This window comes from Heloderma suspectum, chromosome 11 (assembly GCF_057233095.1).
Source record: "Heloderma suspectum isolate Gila_16-S chromosome 11, 16-S_ref, whole genome shotgun sequence".
Classification (NCBI taxonomy): domain Eukaryota; kingdom Metazoa; phylum Chordata; class Lepidosauria; order Squamata; family Helodermatidae; genus Heloderma; species Heloderma suspectum.
The window spans coordinates 13,648,979-13,671,636 of NC_139468.1; the positions used below are offsets into that span (position 1 = coordinate 13,648,979).

A 22,658-nucleotide genomic window follows, 5' to 3' on the forward strand; every position below is an offset into this window, starting at 1 on the left:
ATTAATAATATATTAACTGATGTCTATAAAATGTCAAGTATATTTTGATATACATTTTATTTAAGTTGTATATATTAGTATTAGCAGAAATAAATATTTATACTCTTTGTGTGATGAACATCAAGGTGTTTTTCCCCTAACCATTTTTTAAAACTTGTTCATAGATCTGCTACATATACTTTGGCCCTGGTTAATAGATATCTACTAAAGAAAATTCCCAAGTTCTAAAAAACTCTAGAAGGGCAACAAGAAATTGAATCTAGGACACAGATATGCAGATATGGGCTGGCTCTGTGCTGGGGGACAATTTTTTTGCTTTTGGATATGTAGGAGGTGTGTCCGGGCTGCAGGGTTTTCAGTTGTTTTAGTTTTAAACAGCTGTTGTGATATTTCTGCTTTACATTTGTATTTACTGTATTGTTTGAATATTGTATTTGTATATTTTTGTGAGCCACTTTGGAGGTCTTTGGGCCAAAAGGAGGCATGGAAATAAAGTATAACAAGTATAGCATAACATCCCTACCCTAGAAAGTCAGCTAGGCACAGCAGCAGGCAGAGGGGAACTTAAACTGAGGAGTTCCAGGGAACATGAAGATGCTTAAGACCAGGCCTCACTGCAAAGTGAACTGTTTGTTTCCTGCTGCAAATTGCAAGCCAATTCTGCTTAGGAGCCAAGTTGCAGAGTCAATGCTGCTATCAGCAGTTTAGCTTTGCAAATCTTCTCTTCTGTGGAACACAGGAAGCTGCTTTATACCAAGTCAGCCTCACCCCACACCCCGATTCTCCCCCTTAAGTACTCTAGTTACATCTCCCCTTAAGGTAATTGTGCATTTGCAATCTTATCTCAAGTATATTGCTTTTTCTTTTTTTAAAAACGCAGACATTAACAGTAGAGTCCTATACCCACTTTCCTGGGGGTACATCCTATTGAACTTAGTGCCATTTACTTCTGAGCACACATCTGGGATTGCTCTCTAAATTACATAAAGTATTAAAACTAAACAACTACAGGCAAACATACAACCCATTTGAAAGCTGTAAGACCTTTCTGAAAAGCCCCTGCGTCACGCCTGCATAAATCCGAGATCTACTTAGATGCCAAAAGAGCAGGTATCACAGAACTGACTTCTATGCCAGATATGAAATGTTCTTCAGAATGTATAGAAAGGTCCAGAATCGTGAGAAGAGTGCCGTATAACAAAAGAGTGCCTTGTAATCAACAGAGGAGATATTCACAGAAGCAAAGCATGGGTCACTGGCCAATGCTTGGGACTCTTGTGAGACACTTCATGAAATTATGAAAAAGGTTAAACTGATTAATTCTTACATATTATATGAAAGCAGGCTGAAGACATAGGAAGTTGCCTTGTACCGAGCCAGACCCTTGGTCCATCTAGCCCAGTATTGTCAACATTGTTGTTGTTGATTAGTCGTGTCCGACTCTTCGTGACCCCACGGACCATAGCACGCCAGGCCTTCCTGTCCTCTGCTCTCTCCCGGAGTGTGCTCAAGTCCATATTCATTGCATCGGTGATGCTATCTAGCCATCTCATCCTCACTGTCAACATTGACTAGCAGCAAAGGCTCTCTACGGGTTCAGGCAAGATTCTTTCCTAGCCCTACCTGGAGATACCGGGGATTGAACCTGGGACCTTCTGCATGTAAAGTGGGGGCTCTACCACTGAGCTATGGTGCTCCCCACCAATAAAAGACATTTACAGTATTGGATACTCTAATGGCCTATATCTTTAGCAGCATGGTTCTATAGTTGTTTACTCTAACTTCCCACTGCCTTCAATGAGGTTCACTCCCTAGTATCACATTTAGGATCACAGCCTCAAGGATATTAAAACCCACACCTTTTTTTAAACAAATAGAGAAAAAGCATGACCAGATATTTAGGTTTGGATCCAGGATATTTCAGGATATGAAAGAGGAAGGGGTCTTCCATAAGAGGAAGAGCTCTGCTCACAGAAGGCCCCTTGCCTGATTTTTGGGGATCCCCTTCCTCCCACACCATAGCTCACCCCATTCAGAAAGGTCTCCTGCCTCTGTGTAGCAATTTCAGGGGGCTGGAGGGGCTGCAGCGGGAAGGAGGGGGCAGGAAAACCCACTTCTGCCAGGGCAGCTGATCCAGTTTAAATCTGGATACAACCATTTCAAGAAGACACCCGTATTGTAAGTTGATGAATGAGATTGAACTTGAGTATGTGAAGATGCTAGGCAGATGTGGCCTGTAGAATATTTTCCTCAAATAAGGGTGCTATCCTATGCCTGTTTAGACTGAAAAATATCCTACAACTCCCACCATGCCCCAGCCAGCCATGTTAGCTGGGGCATGCTGGGAGTTGTAGGACATTTTTCTGTCTAAATAGGCATAGGATTGCACCCTAATAGACTTTGATCTTGGAACTATCCCTGGATAACAAAAGCTATAAAAGAGGAATAGTAATGGCTAGCATGAAAGCCAAAGAGAAAATACGCTGTTAAATGTCAGTCTTTTAAGAGGGGTTTCAAAAAATAGGAAGTGAAATTAACTGCATAATGAAACTTCAAATTACTTGGAAATAATATGATAGTGAGTTCAGAGTTTTGTTACGAGTCATCCTTATAAAATATTTCCCAGGTATGAATTGGCTGCTACTTTATTACAATTTTTATTTTGTATTGTTTTATATGTTGAGATTTTGTGATAAGAGATTACTGTATTAGCTAAATTTTGAGGAAAAGTTTGCAATTTTTCCCCATTGCTTAATATTAATGTTTATATTATTTAGGATTGCTTGATAGTATGTGCTTGTTTAGCATGGTTTTCATAGTGTGATTTGCTGCTCACGTTATAAGATTTTTGCCATTTTTGTAAAATATAAATCGCTTTAAGCATGATATAAACAGAAGATGACACAGAACCACGCCACCCACGACAAAACAAAAACATTCAACTAACAAGACAAGAGATCAAACCACTGAGGGCTCAGGACAAGCACTGGATTTGAATCAACAATCTCACTCTTGTGCAAATCACTTTTTCTTGACCTCACTTCATCCCAAAATGGGAAGAACACTAATTTGTTTCACAGGACTGTTCTCCCGGGAAGGGTAGCAGGGAAAGATTTTAAAGCCTTCTGCTCGCTAAAATGCTTTGGGCATGGTCCATAAGAATAAAGGAAGCCTGCAATCTTTTATCTCATGGGACATTTTAGCTTAATCAGCACCATGATGTGAGTCTCTTAGCATTTCTAAGATGGCAATTTACTTTCTATCTGGGAGGGACAGGCAGACTAGACGGAAAGTGATGCTAAAGCCCCAGGGCTCAAAATGTCACTTTCAATGGCTAACCTCTAGGACAGCCTTCTCCAACCTAGTGCCTTCTAGATGTGTTGGACTGCAACTCCCATAATTCCCAACCAGCATGGTCACACTGGCTGGGAATTATGGGAGCTGCAGTCCAATCTACCTGGAAAGCACCAGGTTAAGGAAGGCTGCTCTAGTGGAAAACAAAGCTGGAGACTGCATGGCTGGGGTTAAAGCAGAGCCATTCAGGTTACCTAATTTAAAATATTTTAAAGCAGGTACTTTGTGAGAGCTGGACTATACGGAAGGCTGAGCGCTGAAGAATTGATGCTTTCAAACTGTGATGCTGGAGAAGACTCTTACGAGTCCCCTGGACTGCAAGGAGGTCAAATCAGTCCATCCTAAAGGAAATCAACCCTGAGTGCTCCTTGGAAGGACAGATATTGAAGCTGAAGCTCAAATATTTTGGCCACCTAATGCGAAGAGAAAACTCCCCGGAAAAGACCCTGATGCTGGGAAAGATTGAAGGCAAAAGGAGAAGGGGACGGCAGAGGATGAGATGGCTAGATAGCATCACCGATGCAATGAATATGGACTTCAGCACACTCAGGGAGAGAGTGGAGGACAGGAAGGCCTGGCGTGCTATGGTCCATGGGGTCACGAGGAGTCGGACACGACTTAACGACTGAACAACAACTTTTAAAGGGCAGAAAAAGGCAACTAAAATGATCAAGGGGCTGGAGAAGCTCCCCATAAGGGAAGGTTGAAACAGCTGAAATTGTTTAGCTCGGAAAAAAAGGCAAGTAAGGGGAGACACGACAGGCATGTATCAAACTATGCATAGTGTGGAGAATGTGGATAGGGAGACTTTTTTCTCCCTCTCTCATAATACTAGAACCCAACAGAGGCAGCTCATAAAGCTCATCGATGAGAGACTTGGGACAGAAAAAGGACTTTTTACACAACACAAAGTTAAACTATGGAATTTGCTACCACAAGATGTGGTGGCGGCCACCATTTGGATGGCTTTAAAAGGGGGCTAGACAAATTCCTGGAGGAGAAGGCTATCAATGGCTACTAGTCCTGAAGGCTATATGCTACCCCAGTATCAGAGAAAGTATGCCTGTGTACACCAGTTCCTGGGGAACATGGGCGGGAGGGTGCCGTTGCACTCATGCCCTTCTTGTGGGTTTGCTGTGGGCAGTTCGTTGACCACTGCGTGAATAGAATAATGGACTAGATGGACCCTTGGTCTGACTCAGCACGGCTCTTCTTATGTTCTAAACATTTGCAATTTGGTTATGTTTTATTCGTCACTTTATGTGATTATGTGTCCCTTGATTACAATTTGGTCACATTACAAATAATTTCCTTTTTAGAAGAAATAATGTAGGAACAAAGGGTTGACACAAGTATATTTAAAAGCTTAAATCAGTTAAAAGTGACAGTCCTAAAAAAACCATTTTTGTTTTTAAATACAAAAGGAAGGCTTGACACCATAGAGCAAGGAGGAGAAGAATGTTGAAAAACATCTTTTGATAGCTAGAACTGGAAAAATCTCTACACTATTATCAGCTTTGCTGAAGTCTTGGATCCTTGTTTTAAAGGCCTTGTGAACTGCGTCAGCTATTTGTGACAAAATAAGTTTGTTTTAGACCAGAGTTTATCGCTGTAACTTCCTGAACAGCTTGTGGCTTGGGAGGCTATACACCAAAGAGAAGTTTGCCGCAGTGCCTTTGGATCATCCTGTTATGTGCTACAGACCCCAAGCAAAATGGCATTTGAACCATTAGCACTCTGCCCTTCACACACCCCACCCTCCCCCAAGTCACCAAGATTAAGAGGCTGGCTTGACAGCCAGCTGCCAACTCCTTTGACAAACAAAGACATGCTTCAGAAGATGAACAGAACTGCCAATATGGTTTTGTTAAAATCCAAACGGCACTCCGAGAGCGGAGAAGCTCTCAAAACACCTTGTCCCACATGCCCACAATGCCCAGTAGTTTCATAAATTTAACTCCCACTTCCAATTTTTCACAGGGAGAAAGAAAAGCACTATAGGGCAGGCATGCAATCACAGCAGTTGGCACACTCTGCAAAGCCAGCTAATTCCTGACAAGATTGTTTTACACCAGATGCTCTGTTGCCTGTCCAATTGCAACAACAGCTCAGTGCACCGGAGTTTCAACAGTTTCCTCTCTGATTAATGTTGCCAAGAGAGGAGCCCTTTGGTGGGCAGGATGATTTCCAAGTACTGTCTGTCCTGCAGGCAAAGGACATGACTTAGGAGCCAGGTTCACACATGCCTTCAGCAGCATGGACTGTTTCTGAAGATACAACAGGATGGAGGCTTTTCCTCTCAGCAAGCTCTTGTGTCAGCAGCACACCACACTTGCTTCCAAGGTTTTTCACCTTGGAACCCCCTCTTTCTTTAAAATGGTGTAGTGACAATCCCTGGATCTGCAAGACCAGCTGTTCATATGAACAGCCTGTTGTGTGAAGGTGCTGTACTGAAGCAGCCGACACAGGACTAATTCGATGTGTGAACTGGGCTTTTAAGAAAAAAAGTCCTGCTACACACAGACACATGTTTACTACGTGTTGAATCCAATTTTTTTGAAAATCTAATGCTCCCGAGATGTGCATCCGTTCCCAGATGTGCTTGTGCGGGCCAAGCTTAATCCATGCAGAGTCTAGTGCATTTTCCTCACTACAGGCTCAAAGAACCACTCTTCCTGGTTATGACAGAGTAAGGCTGAAACTCTCTGCATACTTTCCTGGGAGTTAGTATTCTTAAATTCAGTGGGATTGAATTCAGAGTGAACATACATAGGACCAGGCTCCAAAATATATAATCTGTTCTGCGAACTATGTACTTCTGTATGTATGTATGTATGAACCTTATAATTGAAGACAAGTTCTAGAGAGCTTAATCCTGGTGAGGCAAGTTAAGCCCTAAGTATGGTCCCTTAAATCCAGCACTTGAGGTTGACTGACCAGGTAGAAAGAGAACAGCAGTCAAACTTCACAATGCAATCCTATGCATGCTTACTCAAAGGTCAATCCCTCTTTGTTCAGTCAGGCTTACTCCCTAGTAAAGGTGTTTACCACTGAAGCCTCCATGTCAAAACAGAACCTTAGCTACAGCATAAGCTTCCATTGGGCAGTTTTTCATTCTGCCCATCTCTTGTAGAGCTGGGTGCCAACGGATGTAGGGAGGCAGCGTGATTTCACAGGAAAATGTGGGTCAAACAGCAGCTACAACAGAGTGACGTACTAACAGAAAAATAATAGTGGAGAATTAAAAAAAGATTAAGGTATTAGATACAACCCAAGTAAATTACAATTTCCAAAAGCAACTGCTAGAGATTACAAAGGTACAATTAGCACTGAAGTCTACCCATAACACAAAAAGGTGCCCAATGTAAAAAAAGCATGGATACATTTGTCATTTATTATTTGTAAACATGCCTAAAGGATGCTAGGCACTGTATATAAAGATATAGAAGTCTCTGCCTACAGATTCAGTCTAAAGTAAAATATACTTAAACAGAACTGTTACAGTAGGCACACATTGACTCTACCCCTTGAAGAGATAACGCAGTATACTATCAAAATTCTAGGGCTAGTTAAAAAAAAAGAGCTGCTCAGTGAGGGAAACTGCAACTGGGCTGCAGAGCTTTGCTCCCGATTCTCATGCCATCATGTCATGAGAAGGAGTAACAAGCAGAAATGGAACAGGAGCAAACTGGCTGGTACAAGCTAAAATAATTAAGAAAATGGTTACAATGGCCAGAGTACAAGAGCTATGGCTCCTTAGAAAAAAGTCAGGAAGCAAAAACAGTCCTTCCCCCCCCCAACCCCGTGCAAACAATGAAGTCACAGTTCTTCCTCCCAGCCACTCAGTTCTCTATAGGAGGGCTTATTTCCCAAGACAAACTTTGAGAGGAAGCATGCCCATGCAGCTAAGGTATCTCATGATTGCTGCCCCTCACCCTCTGAACTATCCCTGTGTGTAAAGAAACAAGAAACAGTCATGTCTTCTGGATCTCACTTAGGGTAATAGACTTACACTTCTTGGCTTCTCCTTCTCCTTACATTAATATTTACATTTGATTCCTACTTTCCTCAAAGGAAAATAGTGGAATATATGTGGGTCATTCTACTTTTTCCTCACATCAAATCCACAAAGCAGGCTAGGTTGAGAAAGAGATACTGACCCATCCAGAAAACATCATGACTGAGTAGATGAGATTTAAACCTGGACCTTCCTGGTCCAAGTCCAACACTCTAAACATTTATACCATGCTGGCTTTGGTAAAGGTATTGTACACAGAATGCCCAGCTACAGAACCCCCTAGGCTAGAAATTCTGAGACCTCTGTAGTCTAAACAAATTTATCTAGGGCACAATTGTATACATGTTTAGACAGAAAAAAGTCCTAAAACTCCCAGCATTCCTCAGCTAAAGACTCAAGTCTGAAATTCCAAACCTTTCATTCAATTTTCAGATATCTGACCATAAAAACTGGGAAAGCCCAGGTGATTTGTACCAGTCAATGTTATATAGTGTCCCCTAATGGCTCTGAGGTGCAATCCTATGCATGTTTAGACAGAAAAATGTCCTGCAACTCCCAGTATTCCCCAGCCAGCTGTGCTAGTTGGGGAATACTGGGAGTTGTAGGACTTTTTTCTGTCTAAATATGCATAGGATTGACCCCTTAACATGTTTTTTTTTTTATGAAGAGGTAAGGGAAAGTAATGGCAAATATACTTTAAAGCTGGTACAAACATACCATTTCAGAGGAAAATCTTTATAAGGATGAACTCTATGGTAGATTATTAATATTAACACTCTTGTGATACACAACTCTGTTCAAAGGAGTACCTGAATCGTACAAGCACTATACGCCTTGTACTTAAGAAAAGGCAATGGGCAGGGCAGAAACAAGATCCTCAGGAATAGACAGGGAAGCATCACAGGTAAAGAATACAAGGGCATAGTGTAGTGAGGTTCTATAAGGGGATGCCACAGCATAGTACCAAAGGCTAGCTGGTATTTCAGTGAGAAAAGAGATAAAAATTGTACAGCAGTGGCTCTGCCTCAGCCCCTTAACAAAACTGTGTTGCATCCATGTTGTTTAAAGGCCACCTCCTTCCACAGCTGAAGGAACTGCAAATCCTGCCTTAAGCCAGATCAGAAGCCCCCTTGGTAACTTCACATTTGTTGTTGTTCAGTCGTTCAGTCGTGTCCGACTCTTCGTGACCCCATGGACCATAGCACGCCAGGCCTTCCTGTCCTGCGCTCTCTCCCGGAGCGTGCTCAAGTTCATATTTAACTTCACATCCTGGGCTATAAATCAATTATCCCCCCCCCCACTTACTCCTGCAATTACACCTATAATTTTAGCGTTAAGGTGGCAGGCACTGTATACAGTAGCACATACTTCCAGAGCGTTTACCATAGGCTGCACAAACAAGACAAAGATTAAGAAAGTGGTCAAAAACTAGTTTTTCTTTATCTTTACCCAATCACTTTTATTTTTATTGTGTTTTTATCCTAGCCTCCCTCGTTCTATGTGTACCCAGTCCTACTCCGACACCCTAACTGTTACACTATGCTGGCTCTCTTAGAAGCAGGTCAGGGCCGGCAGGCCAAAATCACCTAAAATGGCTAAGACTACAACCTTTTGCACTGTTACCTGGGAGTTAAGTCCCTCCTCAATGTTTGGTGGGGCTATTTCTGAATACACGTGCCTAGGACTGGGCTACAAACCTTGCTCCTCAAGCCACCCCCTCTTCTTTTTGCTCCTGGTTTGGCAACTGAGAATGCTAGTGCAGTGTAGCAGTTAGCCTCTCAGACTAGGACTGCAGAGACCTACCTTCAAGCCCCTACTCAGCCATGAGATTCAATGGCTGACCTTTGCCCCATCACTATATCTCAGTCTAACCTTCACCACAGGCTTGCTGTGCCAATAAAATGCAAGGGGAACGTCTATATACTACCTTGCGCTCCTTGGAGGAAAAGCAGACGTAATAAAGACGGAACACGGACGCAAACGAACCCGGGGAGAGGGGCAAAAGGGAATACTTGCAAAGGGGGCAGGATTCAGCTCAAGGGCCGCCAGTTGCCGACCCCCTTGCTTCTCTTCACATGCCCCACTGGACTCAAAACGCCTCTTTTCGCCCTATAGTACTGGTTCCTATGCTATCTTTCCCAGGCTTTTATATATGCTCCTTTGCAATGGAAGGACGGTGTGTGTAGCGGGGAGGACAAGGTTCCCTCTCACAGTTTAGGGGGTGCACTCAGTTTAGGGCGTGGCCTCCTCTCTGCCTCTGAGTGGTCACAAACGCTCCCACTTGCCCCCCCCCCCCGGACCCTCTAGAAGGAGAGCTAGTGGTTCTCCTCGCCTTACCTGGAAGGGATTCACATCCACCGGGTCCGCGAAAGGATTCGTGTCGAAGGCTGACATGGCCACTTTTTCTCGAGGGCCTGAAGTCCCCTGCACCTGTTCCCAACACGGTCCGCTTCCTGCTCCCTAGAAACCACACACTTCCGGGAGAACGGCCCCCACTCTCATCGCGCCTGCGCAGCGCGGCCCGGGCGACGCCGCTTCGTTCGTTCGTTCGTTCGCCACGTGACAAAGACGCTCCCCCTTTGTGACCTCATCAGCCGAGGAACAAGAAAGGAGGCAGGGAAAGGGTGGAGGGGAGAGGAAAGATATAGTAGGCAGAGCGCATGCGCGACTGGAGGGCGCGGCGTCGCTCGGCCTCTTCGCGGAGAGGGAGGAAAGCGGATGAGAACCGCTGAGAGTTAGAGATGCTTTCTGGGCATGCGCGCTGAGCCATAAGGGAGCTCCGTACCGTAGTGTATCGTGTAGTGCGCAGTAATATGCGTGTTTACTCGGTAAGTGCGATACGATGGCGGATAAGATAATGATACCACTGTATGCGTGGTGGCTTTCATGCTTCGCAAACGGGGTTGAGAAGCAACTCTGTGCCCATGGTAGGAGTATGCGATGGGAGGCAGAGAAATCCCGGATTTCATATTAGAATCACAGAATAGTAGGGTTGGAAGGGGCCTGCAAGGCCATCGAGTCCAACCCCCTGCTCAGTGCAGGAATCCAAGTCAGAGCATCCGTGACAGGTGGCTGTCCAGCCTCGTCTTGAACGCCTCCAGTGTGGGGGAGCCCACCACCTCCCCAGGTCATTGGTCACATTGTCGTATTGCTCTAACAGTCCGGAGGTTTATCCTGATGTTCAGCCAGAATCCAGCTTCCTGTCACTTGAGCCCATTATTCTGTGTCCTGCACCCTGGGATGATCGAGAAGAGATCCTGGCCTTCCTCTCTGGGACAGCCTTTCAAGTACTTGAAGAGTGCTATCATATCTCCCCTCAGTCTTCTCTTCACAAGGCTAAACATGCCCAGGTCTTCCAGTCTCTCTTCACAGGGCTTTGTTTCCAGTCCCCTGAGCATCTTTGTTGCCCTCCTCTGAACCCTCTCCAGTTTGTCTGCATCCTTCTTAAAGTTCGGTGCCCAGAACTGGACACAGTACTCCAGATGAGGCCTAACCAGTGCTGAGTAGAGGGGAACTAGTATTTCATGTGATTTGGAAACTATGCTTCTATGAATGCAGCCCAAAATAGTATTTGCCTTTTTTGCAGCCACATCACATTGTTGGATCATATTCAGCTTGTGATCGACAACAATTCCAAGATCCTTCTCGCTTGTAGTGTTGTTGAGCCACGTATCCCCCATCTTGTAACTGTGCATTTGGTTTCTTTTTCTTAGGTGCAGAACTTGGCATTTGTCCCTATTAAATGTCATTCTGTTGTTTTCTGCCAGGTGCTCTAGTCTATCCAGATCACTTTGAATTTTGTTTCTGTCTTCCAAAGTATTAGCTATCCCGCCCAATTTGGTGTCATCTGCAAATTTGATCAGCATTCCCTGCACCTCCTCCTCCAAGTCATTCATAAAAATGTTGAAGAGCACTGGGCCCAGGACTGAGCCCTGCGGTACCCCACTCGTTACTTCTCCCCAGTTTGAGAAGGACCCATTGATAAGCACTCTTTGAGTCCGATTCTGTAGCCAACTGTGGATCCACCGGATCGTTGTTTCATCTAGCCCACTTTGAGCTAGTTTGCTTATCAGGATATCATGGGGCACTTTGTCGAAAGCTTTGCTGAAGCTGAGATATATAATATCCACAGCATTCCCACAGTCCACAAAGGAGGTTACTTCTTTAAGACATTCCTATTTAAAATAATAATAGCTTTTAATTTGATATCAGCTGTCATTTCATTTTTTTCATTTCTATACCATCCAAGCGGTATGAGACCCACAAGCTTGAACTCTGCACATCCCTCTTTTAGGTTTTTATAGAGCAAAACCATCCCTTTTAAATTGTCCTTGGAAGATCTTTCAACATGGGCAAGAGATAACTGTCAATGCGATGGACCCCAGTTAATAACCAGTATGCCATGTTCGCAGGCCTGGTGTCAGATGGGAAGGGGACAGGCAATGGCAGGGAGAGTAAGCTGCCCTAGCTGCCCAGTCTGACGGTTCCCTGGGAGTAAGAAATGAAAAATTATTTTGGTCTTGATTGTTGTGGTGGGTCCTCCAGTTGAGCCCTTGCCCAACCATCCCACCTGCTGATGTGGGGAGTGCACTTTCTCAACCAGTTGCCTCTTCCAAATCTTAGGCACACTTCCTTGGGAGTGAAGGCAGTAGGATTTATTTCTGACTAAACATGCATAAGAGTGGTCTGGCAGACATCTCATTTGAATGTTACTATTGTTTTATTAAGTCTCTACCAGCACCTGCAAGCCATGGGGTACTGTTCTTAATCCTATTGGACCATGAAGCCCATGGATTTTTGTTTGGTTAAAAACTCACCCATAACACGTCAATCACTGTGGTTCAGTTAATAGCGCAGAACTCAAGTCTAGGTTTCAATGTCAGCATATAAACCGTGTATATGAAGTCTCATTCTAGACCAGAAATGGGCCACTCCTGTCCCTCCAGATGTTTTGGCCTACAACTCCCATCAGCCTTGGCCAGCATAGCCAATGGTCAGGAATGCTGGGAATGGTAGTCCAAAACATCTGGAAGACACCGGGGTGAGGAAGATTGCTCTCTAGACAGATCACTCTTGGGTTTAGCTCCACCTTGGGTCAGCACCCTTTGGTCTTTGCAGGGCTTGCTGGGCCTTTAAGAAACAGCCACATGGCAAGCACGAAATTCACTGGTCCAACGGCCCCTCCAAGTGCATCTGTGTGTTAAATTGCTGCTGCACTGGTTGAGGTTCTACCTGTTGTGCTGCTGTTCAAAGATACAGGGGTCTTGCAAGAAAGCAATCCTATCTCCCATTAAAAAAAATTCTAAAATCTGTAAAATCTCTTCTAGGCCAACTCAAAGATCGCAAAATAATAATAAATAAGTAAAAATGTGCAAGCTTTTAAGACCCCCAGATCTCTTCATCAAGCAAGACAGTACAAAAATTAGGTTGGGATAGAAAAATGGGAGGAAGAAGGAAAAAAGTCTGACTGGATGTTGTAGTCAGGATGTCAGAGTCTTGAGGCACAATCCTATGCAAGCTTAGACAGGAAAAAAAAAAAGTCCTACAACTCCCAGCATTCCCCAGCCAGCTGTGCTGGTTGGGGAATGCTGGGAGCTGTAGGACTTTTTTTCCTGTCTAAGCTTGCCTAGGATTGCACCCTTAAGAAGATATGGAGGAAGAGGAGGGCGTGCAGACATTCCAGTTGGGCTCTGCCAGGTGATGCGATGGTTTCAGGTATCAGCGCCCCTAGGACCCCGGGAAGGTAGCAGACCATCCTTGATCCTCCACTGATGATCCCATTAAAAAGGGCTCAGTATTCACCCGCCTTTGCTCTCTTCCCGTTGCTGCGCCTCCTGGACCCGGGCCCTGCTCAGCGCCCCGCCGCGCACTAGCCGCGAGTGGGAAGAATCCGGATCGAGGAACTACCTTTCCCGGCGTGCACGGCCGGGGCGTGGCGGCAGCAGAAGCGGCGCCCCTCCTTTTGCCGGCTGGGGAACGAGGCTGGCCATCGTCGGAAGTATGGCAGAGTTGAGAGGTGAGCGATGGCCGGGCCGGGTTTACACGGGGAAGGGAGGAAGCGAAGCGAAGCCGAGCCGGTTCTTCGCCTAGCGCTCGGCAGAGGCTCGCACGGTGGGGCCTGGAGATGGGGCGTGCGGCGGGACATCTCTGCCCTGGATAGAAGCCCCGGGGAGGCGGCAGCTCCTCCTCGTTTGGGGGATGAATGGATGGGGATCGGGGGACCAGAGCGATGGAGAAAAGTCGGTGGAGGCTGGCGGCATGCGGGCCTGGGGGACGTGCAGGAAGGAGAAAGGGGAGCGCGCGTCCGGATGAGGAGCCGCGCAAGGGAGGATGCGCAAGGGCGCGATCCTATGTGTGTTTAGACAGAAATAAGCCCTACATCTCCCAGTATGGCTGGCTGGGGGTTGTAGGACTTTTTACTGCCCAGACATGTATAGGGTTGTGCCCTAAATCTGCCAAACCTATACGTACTCGCTGCAGGGGGAAAGTCCCCGTGAACTTTATAGCGCTTACTTCTGAGTAAGAGACGTGCATGCATAGGATTGTGCTGTGCTTGTGCAGAGAGCCGCTTGCTTTCGGTGCGTGTGTGTTAAAAATAATAGGTACATCATGCAAGATCCATTTGATGATGGTTGTGGTGGAGGAGACCCAAAAGCCATGGCAGGGTTCTTTATAACCTTATAAGGCAGCTTTCCCGGACCTGGGGCCCTCCAGATGTGTTGGACCACAACTCCCACCATCCCCGCTGGTCAACACATCTGGAGGGCCCCAGGTCCGGGAAAACTGCCTTATGGAGATCATGCCTAGGGTGGCATTAAAGGCATCTCCTGTCCATCTTGTGCTGATTGGGTTGCCAAATTGGTGGCGATCCTGGCACTGAGACTGAACCTTTCACAGCTGCCTGCTTGGAGTTGATACTTTCCCCCTCATTGCCGTGGTGTCTGCCTGTATCTTCAGGAAAGTATACGCTTTGCAGCTTTGCAGGCAGACAGAGCTGGGTTTGATCCCTGGCTCCTCTGGTTAAAAGGATCAGGTTACAAGTGATGGGGTAAGACATCCCCCTTGGTGGTCCAGACTACCCGGAGATGGTCGCAGGGCCATCCCCGTCGGGAGGAAAGGGATGCTGCCTTGGATCCAGAGCCACCCCCTGACCCCCAGGAGCATCGTCACCTCAATCGACAGGCTAGTAGGGCTCCTGTGTGTTAAGGAAATATCCAAGGCAGGTAAGGTAAAGCAATCAGACATTTATTAAAGCACCACACAGCTGTGGGAGTCAGCTAAGAGCTGAGTCTGCTCAAAAAGCAAAACAGGGTATCTTTATACATAATGAAACTTACAGAACAAAGAAAGCACACTACACATGCTCAGAAACCAATTAGTACTCAGTAACAGTCTTATCAGTACAGCTGTTATCTCTTACTTCTAAGGTCCTAAGCTGCTCCTAAAGAGACTGTCCTGCCTGTAATGAGCATATCCATGTAGCTTCTTCTGCATCAGGTGCCTGAGTTAGCAGAGTAGCTATTTCAGCCAGTGAAGGAGGGTTGGACACAGCTGGTGGATGAAACACAAATACAGCCGTAGCCCTGGGCACAGAAAGGGCCGCAGCTTTGGCATGTGAGAAAGAGTGCTCGCCTCTAGAAGAGGTCTCCTTGGGAGAAAGTGGCTCAGGAGTAGGGCTCTGGACATGGCGCTCTGAGTACTGCAGCTGGGGTTGAGCAGGCTTTGGGCTTAAAAGCCTTCCCTGAAACCCCAACTAGTGAGGGAACAACTTGGTCCATCCTGCCTGTGCCGTGTACCTTGCCTCCCTGTGATTGATGCTCTATTTCCTGACCTTTTGGACTGCGTAAGGTACCTGACTGATTTCCTGGGTTTAACCCCTTGCCTGTTACCTTGACTACTCCTGCTGTTGCCTGATCCTTGTTGCCTGATTGATTGCCTGTGTTCTGACTTCTGCCTGTATTTCGACCACCTCTGTTGCAGCCTGAACCCCACTGGCGAACCCCCTGTAGGCTTGAATCTAAACTCTGCTGCAGCCAAAGCAGGACACACGGCCCTGACCCTTACCATATAGGAATGTCCTGAGAGAGCACTCCTTTATTCATTTGAACTTGGGCTTAGCTTAGAGCACACACAGGGAACATTCAGCCCGTGGGCCAAATACAGCCTGCGAGGGTTCTCCCTCCAACCTGCAAAGCTTCTTCCCTCCTCTCCGCTCCTTTCCCCTGCCCAGAGAGGGGAAAGGGCTTATATTTGATCTGCTTTTCCTTTCCTCAGTGCTAATAGGAGCTCCCTGCCCTGCAGTTGATCTGCATGGATCAAGTAAGGAGGTGGGGCTAGAAAGGAAATATTTATATATATATATTAATGGTGTCCATGTGTGTGTGGTATGGATGGTGTGTGTGTGTGGGAGTGTCTGTCTATGAAAATGGGCATGTGTGTGCATGCATGCCGGCAGAGGCCCCACCCATCCCAAGGCTTTCATTTGCCGATTTGGATGTATAGATGTCAATTTAGAAATATTGACTATCCTATAAATAGAAACACAATGGATCTTACCATAGTGGGGAAGATTGTGACCAGGTGCCCTGTATCCCTGTTCAGGCTGCTATCCAGGTGCTGTTAACTGTGGAGGGGCAAAGGCCCCCACTGCTCTCCCTTCTTGTGGTTCTTTAAACGAGAATCTACGAGAGCCAGCATAGTGTAGTGGTGAGAGTGACGGACTGGGAGCCGGGAGATCCGGGTTCTAGTCCCCACTCGGCCATGGAAGCTCACTGGGTGACTTTGGGCCAGTCACAGACTCTCAGCCCAACCCACCTCACAGGGTTGTTGTTGTGAGGATACAACAGAGAAGAGGAGGATAATGTAAGCTGCCTTGGGTTCCTTGCAAGAGGAATAAGGGCGGGATATAAATGCATTATTATTATTATTAATAATAATAATAATAATAATAATAATGAAACCAGACTTCAGCTGGGCAGCCCTTCAAATAGAGGTCACCTTCTGGTAGAGGACTGTCCTCTATAAAGGAGGACACCCTAGGGCCATCTCTTGTATGTTTTAATAGCTGGGTATCAGAAGGGATTTTAGTGGGAATGACAAACTCAATTAAGGGCGCGACCTATGCATGTTCAGACGGGGGGGGGGGGGGAAGTCCTACAATTCCCAGCATGCCCCAGCCAGCATGGCTGGCTGGGGCATGCTTGGAGTTGTAGGGCTTTTTTTCTGTCTAAACATGCATAGGATTGCGTCTTTAATCTACAAGAACATTTGTCCTCCGTTGCAACTGGTCAGCTTACAAATTGGTTGGAGCTCCATGCAGTGGAGACAGAGTTTAAACAGTTCTTATCCAAAACATCACCTGGCATGCAAAGAGCATCTACATATCTATTCGGACCTCTATCTGGCATGTGAAGCGCTGGTGTATAGGTGGTGGATCGCCAACCAGCTTGTAAGTTGCAAAGGAGGATAAACATTCTTGTAGCTTACAGGCACAATCTATGCATGTTTAGACAGAAAAAAGTCCTATATCCTGACTGGGGAATGCTGGGAGTTGTAGGACTTTTTCTCTGACTAAACATGCATAGGATTGCACCCCAATACATTTTAGCAACTCAAACAACTGTGCGTGATACACTGACGACCACTCATTTACAACTTTGGAAGTGCCTGGTTTCCCTAATACTGTATTTGCAATTGGCATCCAATTATTGTCACTAATAAACTTATGAAATAGCAAGTTTTCCGCTGAACCATGAAGCACTGGGAAATTTTCTGCCTTGCATCACTGCACCCCAGCTTTCACATGGAGGTGTCGAGGCCTTGGTTTCTTGGGTCAGCTGGCTGGGGCATGCTGGGAGTTTTAGGACTTTTTTCTGTCTAAACATGCATAGGATTGTGGCCTTAATTGATTTTCTCATCTCTCCTAAAATCCCTTCCGAAAGCCAACTATAAAAACTTACAGGAGATGCTGGGAGTTGTAGGACTTTTTTCTGTCTAAACATGCATAGGATTGCAACTGAAGAGAAGCAGTGGCAGGTGGATTAGGTGGAAAGGGCAGAGACAGACAAGCCCTCCACAGCCCCCAGTAATTCGATATGAGGCTGCATAGATGTATATGTCTGTATGGAAGTATGCTGATCCCAGAATCTGGAAAGCTTTTGGACAATGTATGTAGGTTTATTTAGTTGGGGTTGTAGAAAGGCTTGTAGAGAAGGTTTTCTAAATGCCGCTGGTGTATGCTTGGCACCTTCTGAGGCATGCCAGCCTGCTTCATGTCTCCTGCCATTCCCAAATTAGACATCCAGCCCTGGTCAGGCACAAGATGATGGCCCTTAAATGCACTCCAGCTATTTATAGTGAACTGGATGTCCCGACCACTACTTTTTTCCCTCTCCTCTCCGATGAAAATACACATTTGGACGACACAGATTGCCAGAAAAGATCAGAATGGAAAAGAGAGACAAGAGAGGGGCTTGTTCGCCCAGTTAGTGTATCCTGGGATAAAATCAGCCTCTGATTTGTTAATGGGCAATTTAGAAGTTGAAGTGAGCGGAAAGCGAAGTAGCAACCCCAGCAAGATCCTGAGCTTTGGCTTCACCTCTCTCTGTCATCCTGTGACAAGTGATTGGTACTAGAATTCGCACGGGTCATGGTAGATGTGCAGATGCCCTTTATAAATGGGGCAAAACAATGTCATCAAATTGTGATTGTGGGGCTGAAAAACAAACTATCGAACATATAGTGACAGAGTGTCAAAACCGAGCCTACAATGGAGACTTGCTGATTTCCTGGCTGTGACAACTGAAGTAAAAAACTATATCTGTAACCTAGACATACGTTTGTAATATTCCTGTCTATATTTTATATTTTACATTTCATATTTATTATGCTCTATGTTTTTATGTAATGTGATATAAATGTGCCATACGATAAATAATAATATTTCTGGAGGGGGAATTCACATTCCCTAGAGTGGGGGTAGAAACCTGGGGCCCTCAAGATGTTTTGGACTACAACTCCCATCAGTCCTAGCCAGCACAGCCAGTGGTCAGGCATTATGAGAGCTGTGGTCCAAAACATCTGGAGGGCAGCAGATTACCTGCCTGTTCAAGAGCCAGTGTGGTGTAGTGGTTAGAGTGTTGGGCTAGGACTTGGGAGATCCTGGTCCTAGACCCCATGTGGCCATGAAGCTGACTGGGTGACTTTGGGCCACTCACTGACTCTCAGCCTAACCTACCTGTCAAGAATTCATAGGAACATAAGAAGTGCCATGCCGGATCAGATCAAGGGTCCATCTAGTCCAGCATTCTGTTCACACAGTGGCCAACCCACAAGCAGGACACGAGTGCAACAGCATCCTCACTTTTTCTTTTTGTGAAGTAGCTGTCTATAAAAACTCCATTTTGTGAAGATGGGCCTGCATACACTTGTTAAACCACCTGCGTGTGTTACCTCGAACTGTTCTAGCCTCAAGGCCCTTCAAAGCCGGAGCAGAATTTTTGCCAGTTAGACTGAATGATTTCAGCTGGGCTTCTGTGACAACTTCTTACCCACCTCCCCAAAGTCTAGGAGAACTATTCAGCCAACTAGTGGTTGGCTACGGAGGCTCACATCACATTTGTCAAAGGCTTCTGAGTATAAAACAAGGGGGGTATGGCTGCCCTTTGCCTTCGTTTGGTTTCGCTTGTCTTTGTTTCTGTCTTTACTTTGGACTCCATGTATGTCTGTTTGGCTCTGTCCTATTTGAAGACCTGTGGTTAGGTGCATATTGGCAGGCTTAGGTAACTTCTGTTATTTTCTGACTGAATTATTGTTTCTAAATGTACTCTGGTTCTTGTATGCCTTTTATTCCCCATGTAAATAGACTTCACACCCATCTCAAGTGTTGTGTGCCTCCTCCCAAGTAAGCCTTGGTACTAAAGCCAGAGCCTTCTGCTTGGTTGTCGCTGCTGGTTTAAGTTTTAGGCTTGGGGCTTCGAAATGGAGGTGTTCTTATTTCTGAAGCCCTAGGAGTGTCCTGTAAATTCTGAGAGTCCCCTGGCTCAAGCTGCGGTGGACACAAGGGGTGGTGACAGCCCATCTTGGTAACTGTTTGTCCTTGCCTACACTGCTGGGAGCTACGGCAGCCCCCTTCCTCCCTTCACACTACCTCATAGGGTTGTTGTGACGATAAAATGGAGAGGAGGACTGTGTAAGCCTCCTTGGGCTCCCTGCAAGAGAACAGAAGAATGTAAGAAGAGCTGTGCTGGATGACACTAAGGCCCATCTAGTCCAGCATTCTGTTCACACCGTGGTCAACCAGCTGCCTGCGGAAAACCCACAAGCAGGACATGGGCGCAACAGCACCCTCTCGCACAAGAGGAAAAAAGGCAGGAAACGAAGAAAGCAAGAAAGCAAGCATGTCCTTGACTGCAAAACTGGTATGTTTGTAGCAATGGTCTAAGAAGGGCCTAGACACTCTTACCCCACTGGGGGAGTATCAGAATGCAAGTATCAGATGCAGTATGCCTGTGTACACCAGTTGCTGGGGAACATGGGCAGGAGGGTGCTGTTGCAGTCAAGTCCTGCCTGTGAGTTTCCCGTGGGCAGCTGGTTGGCCGCTGTGTGAACAGAATGCTGGACTAGATGGACCCTCAGTCTGGTGTCAAAAAAGAAACAGCTGCACCGATTGAGTTCCCAAGTCGTTTTGACACTTGGTCTTCATCAAGGGAAAATCTCTTGCCGATTCTTTTGGAGGATCCCCTCTCCCTTGCTTCTTCCAAGGAAGACTGAAAAGTATTCTACCCAAGAATATCCACCTAATTAAGTATCTGCCTAATACTTCTTCAGTCTTCTTTAGCAGAAACAAGGGGGAGGGGATCCTCCAAAAGAATCTCCATGAATTTTTCCCTTGATGAAGACCAAGTGTCAAAATGTGTTGGGAATTCAGTTGGTGCCACTGTTCTTCTTTTTTGACGTTGGTTTCCAGCCTGGCGGCTGTTTTTTTCTGGTCCCTCTTGGTGCTGTTACCCTTGGTCTGATCCAGCAGGGCTCTTTTCTTCGGCTCTGGCGTGGTGATTGTGGCGATGGTTTTGCTGTGTTGTGTCCTCGAGTAACCTTTTGTGTCTGTGTGTTTTGCTTGTTCAGTGTTTCCCCTTGCCTGTGCTGTGCAGAACTATGCCTGGGGCAAGGTAGGCCAGGACAGCGAAGTGGCCAAGCTCTTGGCAAGCAGTGACCCGATGGTACAGATCGAAGCGGACAAGCCATATGCGGAGGTAAGCGCCTGCTCTCCTAGTCCCCAGGGGCTACTCTCCCACCCCCCACTCCCCATGTCAAGCCAACACCACTCTTTGTGTACAGCAAGGTGCAAACAGAAAGATGGGTAAGTCCTGACCAAAACCATTTGGAGTTTGGCCCCCTGTCAAAAGCGGCTGCTGGAGGGCCCTTACCGTAAAAATCAGGTATGAGTAACTTTGTTGTTTTTAGGCGCAGTGAGTCTTGTGGCATGACAACGAACGGATTTATTGTGGCATACACTTTTGTGAACTAGACTCTGCAAAGCTTATGCTACAATAAATCTGTTTGGATGCTGTCCTATGCATGTTTGGGAAGAAAAAAAGCCCTACAACTCCCAGCATGCTGGCTGGGGGTTGCCCCCTTCGTCTTTCTGGTCGTCATTGCTTTTGCTACAACAGACTTAAGGCTGCAGTCCTATACCCGCTATCCTGGGGTTATGCCTGTTGAATTCAGTGGGCCTTACTTCGGAGGAGACGTGTATAGGATCGCACTGTCAGTTATTGTACCTGTGGCTCAAGAGTAACTGAACACTCGCCCCATTATCTGAAACTTTGGTTTTGGGGAGTGAGCGTATTTGTGTATTTTGTATTCTGTGCTTTGTACTGTATTTGTGCACTGATTTGTACTTATTTCTATTTGGGAGTATTTGTGACGTGCCATATGTTTTTAAAATTGCTATGGTGAATGCAGTAAAGATCTTCTGTGGAAAACTGTTGGGGCCTCCTGATGTGTTGGACAACTCCCAGAATCCCCCCAGCCAATTGTTTGGGGAATTCTGGGGGAATGCTGGCTGGGGAATTCTGGGAGTTGTAGTCCAACACTAGAGGGCAACAGATTGAGGAAGACCATTCTAGACAATTTCATTCAGAACTGCAATTAGTTGTTTCAAGGGCCTGTTTTTTTCTGAAATTTAAATTATTAGTTATTGCTCCAAAAAGACACTTTAATGTTCAGTCTTGATTGGCAAATTGGTGCCTGCAGCAAGGGTGGGCAACTTGTGGACCTCCAGATGTTTTGGCCTATAATCCAGATGCTTTGGCCTACATTGGCTGTGCTGGCGAGGGCTGATGGGAGTTGTAGGCCAAAACATCAGGAGTGCAACAGGTTACCCACCCCTGGTCTGTAGCGATCACAAAGATTGAAAATGTAGGTTCTTAGTTCCAACACAGGGTTGTTCTGAAGATAAAATCGACAGGAGGAAGACTATGTAAGCTGCCTTGAGTTCCTTCCAAGAGGAAAAACGGGGACAGATGTAAATAAATACATGCTATTAAACACAAGGCATTCGCCAACCCAGGTTAAGGAAGGACAAGTGGGGCTGCTGCAGTGTAGAGTGCTGCTTTTAATTGTTCCACCCAATCCTTTCCATTCTTCCCCCCCACCCCCACAAGCACCCTTTTTTTACCTCCACCCACTACAACAGTCAGTTAGCATTCTGTGGTTACTGAAGATACCCAGTCCTCATTGGGTTGTTTGGGTTACTTCCCCACCCTCCCCAGGATCATTTTTCTCAATATTGTTTTTCTGTACTTCTGCAAATGTTGGGGTTTTCCCAAGCCTGCAAGGAGCTCCCCTCTTGTGTGTGGGTGCCCTCCGGTACCTGGTGCCCTCCAGATGAGTTGGACTTCAACTTCCACCAGCCAACGGTCAGGAATGCTGGGAGTTGTAGACCAAAACATCTGGAGGGCACCAGTTGTGGGAGGCTGCCTTAAGGACTGAAAGGTCAGCAGCAGCACTGTGAATTAGGCTTGGAAATGAACTGGCAGCCACAAAAAGCTTTTGATACCTGCGAGATACATGCCCAGTAAGTTGTTGCAGTTAAAAGTGTCACTGCCCCACTCTGTATGTGCTGTGGTTTTTGAATTAACTTATTAGCCAGAATTAGTGATAGGTAGGGTGGGGCAGCCCGGCATGTGGGATCCAGATTTGGCATGTTCTAAACTGATTGTGCTGCGGTAGCAGGGAAAAATGATCAGTAAAACATAGAATGGAAATCATACAAACCAGCCCA

General features: G+C 46.1%; 2 protein-coding genes across 3 annotated transcripts in view; one reads left to right on the top strand and one right to left on the bottom strand.

Moving 5' to 3' along the window:
* Positions 1 to 9,875, bottom strand: part of SCAMP2 (secretory carrier membrane protein 2) — a 36,352-nt gene extending 26,477 nt beyond the window's left edge. The window contains exon 1 of one of the 2 annotated variants that reach the window (XM_084816913.1): positions 9,710 to 9,875. In XM_084816913.1, coding sequence (XP_084673039.1) covers positions 9,710 to 9,766 — 57 coding nt within the window. In that variant the 5' untranslated portion in view covers positions 9,767 to 9,875. Of the gene's footprint in view, positions 1 to 6,402; positions 6,503 to 9,709 lie in introns of those variants that run through there. The other variant, XM_084816914.1, reaches the window with a different exon arrangement.
* Positions 9,876 to 10,042: 167 nt separating this feature from the next.
* The window catches only part of MPI (mannose phosphate isomerase), a 28,056-nt gene continuing 15,440 nt past the window's right edge, over positions 10,043 to 22,658 (top strand). The window contains exons 1-3 of the mRNA XM_084816912.1: positions 10,043 to 10,200; positions 13,228 to 13,388; positions 20,498 to 20,625. Of these exons, the coding sequence (XP_084673038.1) occupies positions 13,373 to 13,388; positions 20,498 to 20,625 (144 nt within the window). The 5' untranslated portion in view covers positions 10,043 to 10,200; positions 13,228 to 13,372. The remainder of the gene's footprint in view (positions 10,201 to 13,227; positions 13,389 to 20,497; positions 20,626 to 22,658) is intronic.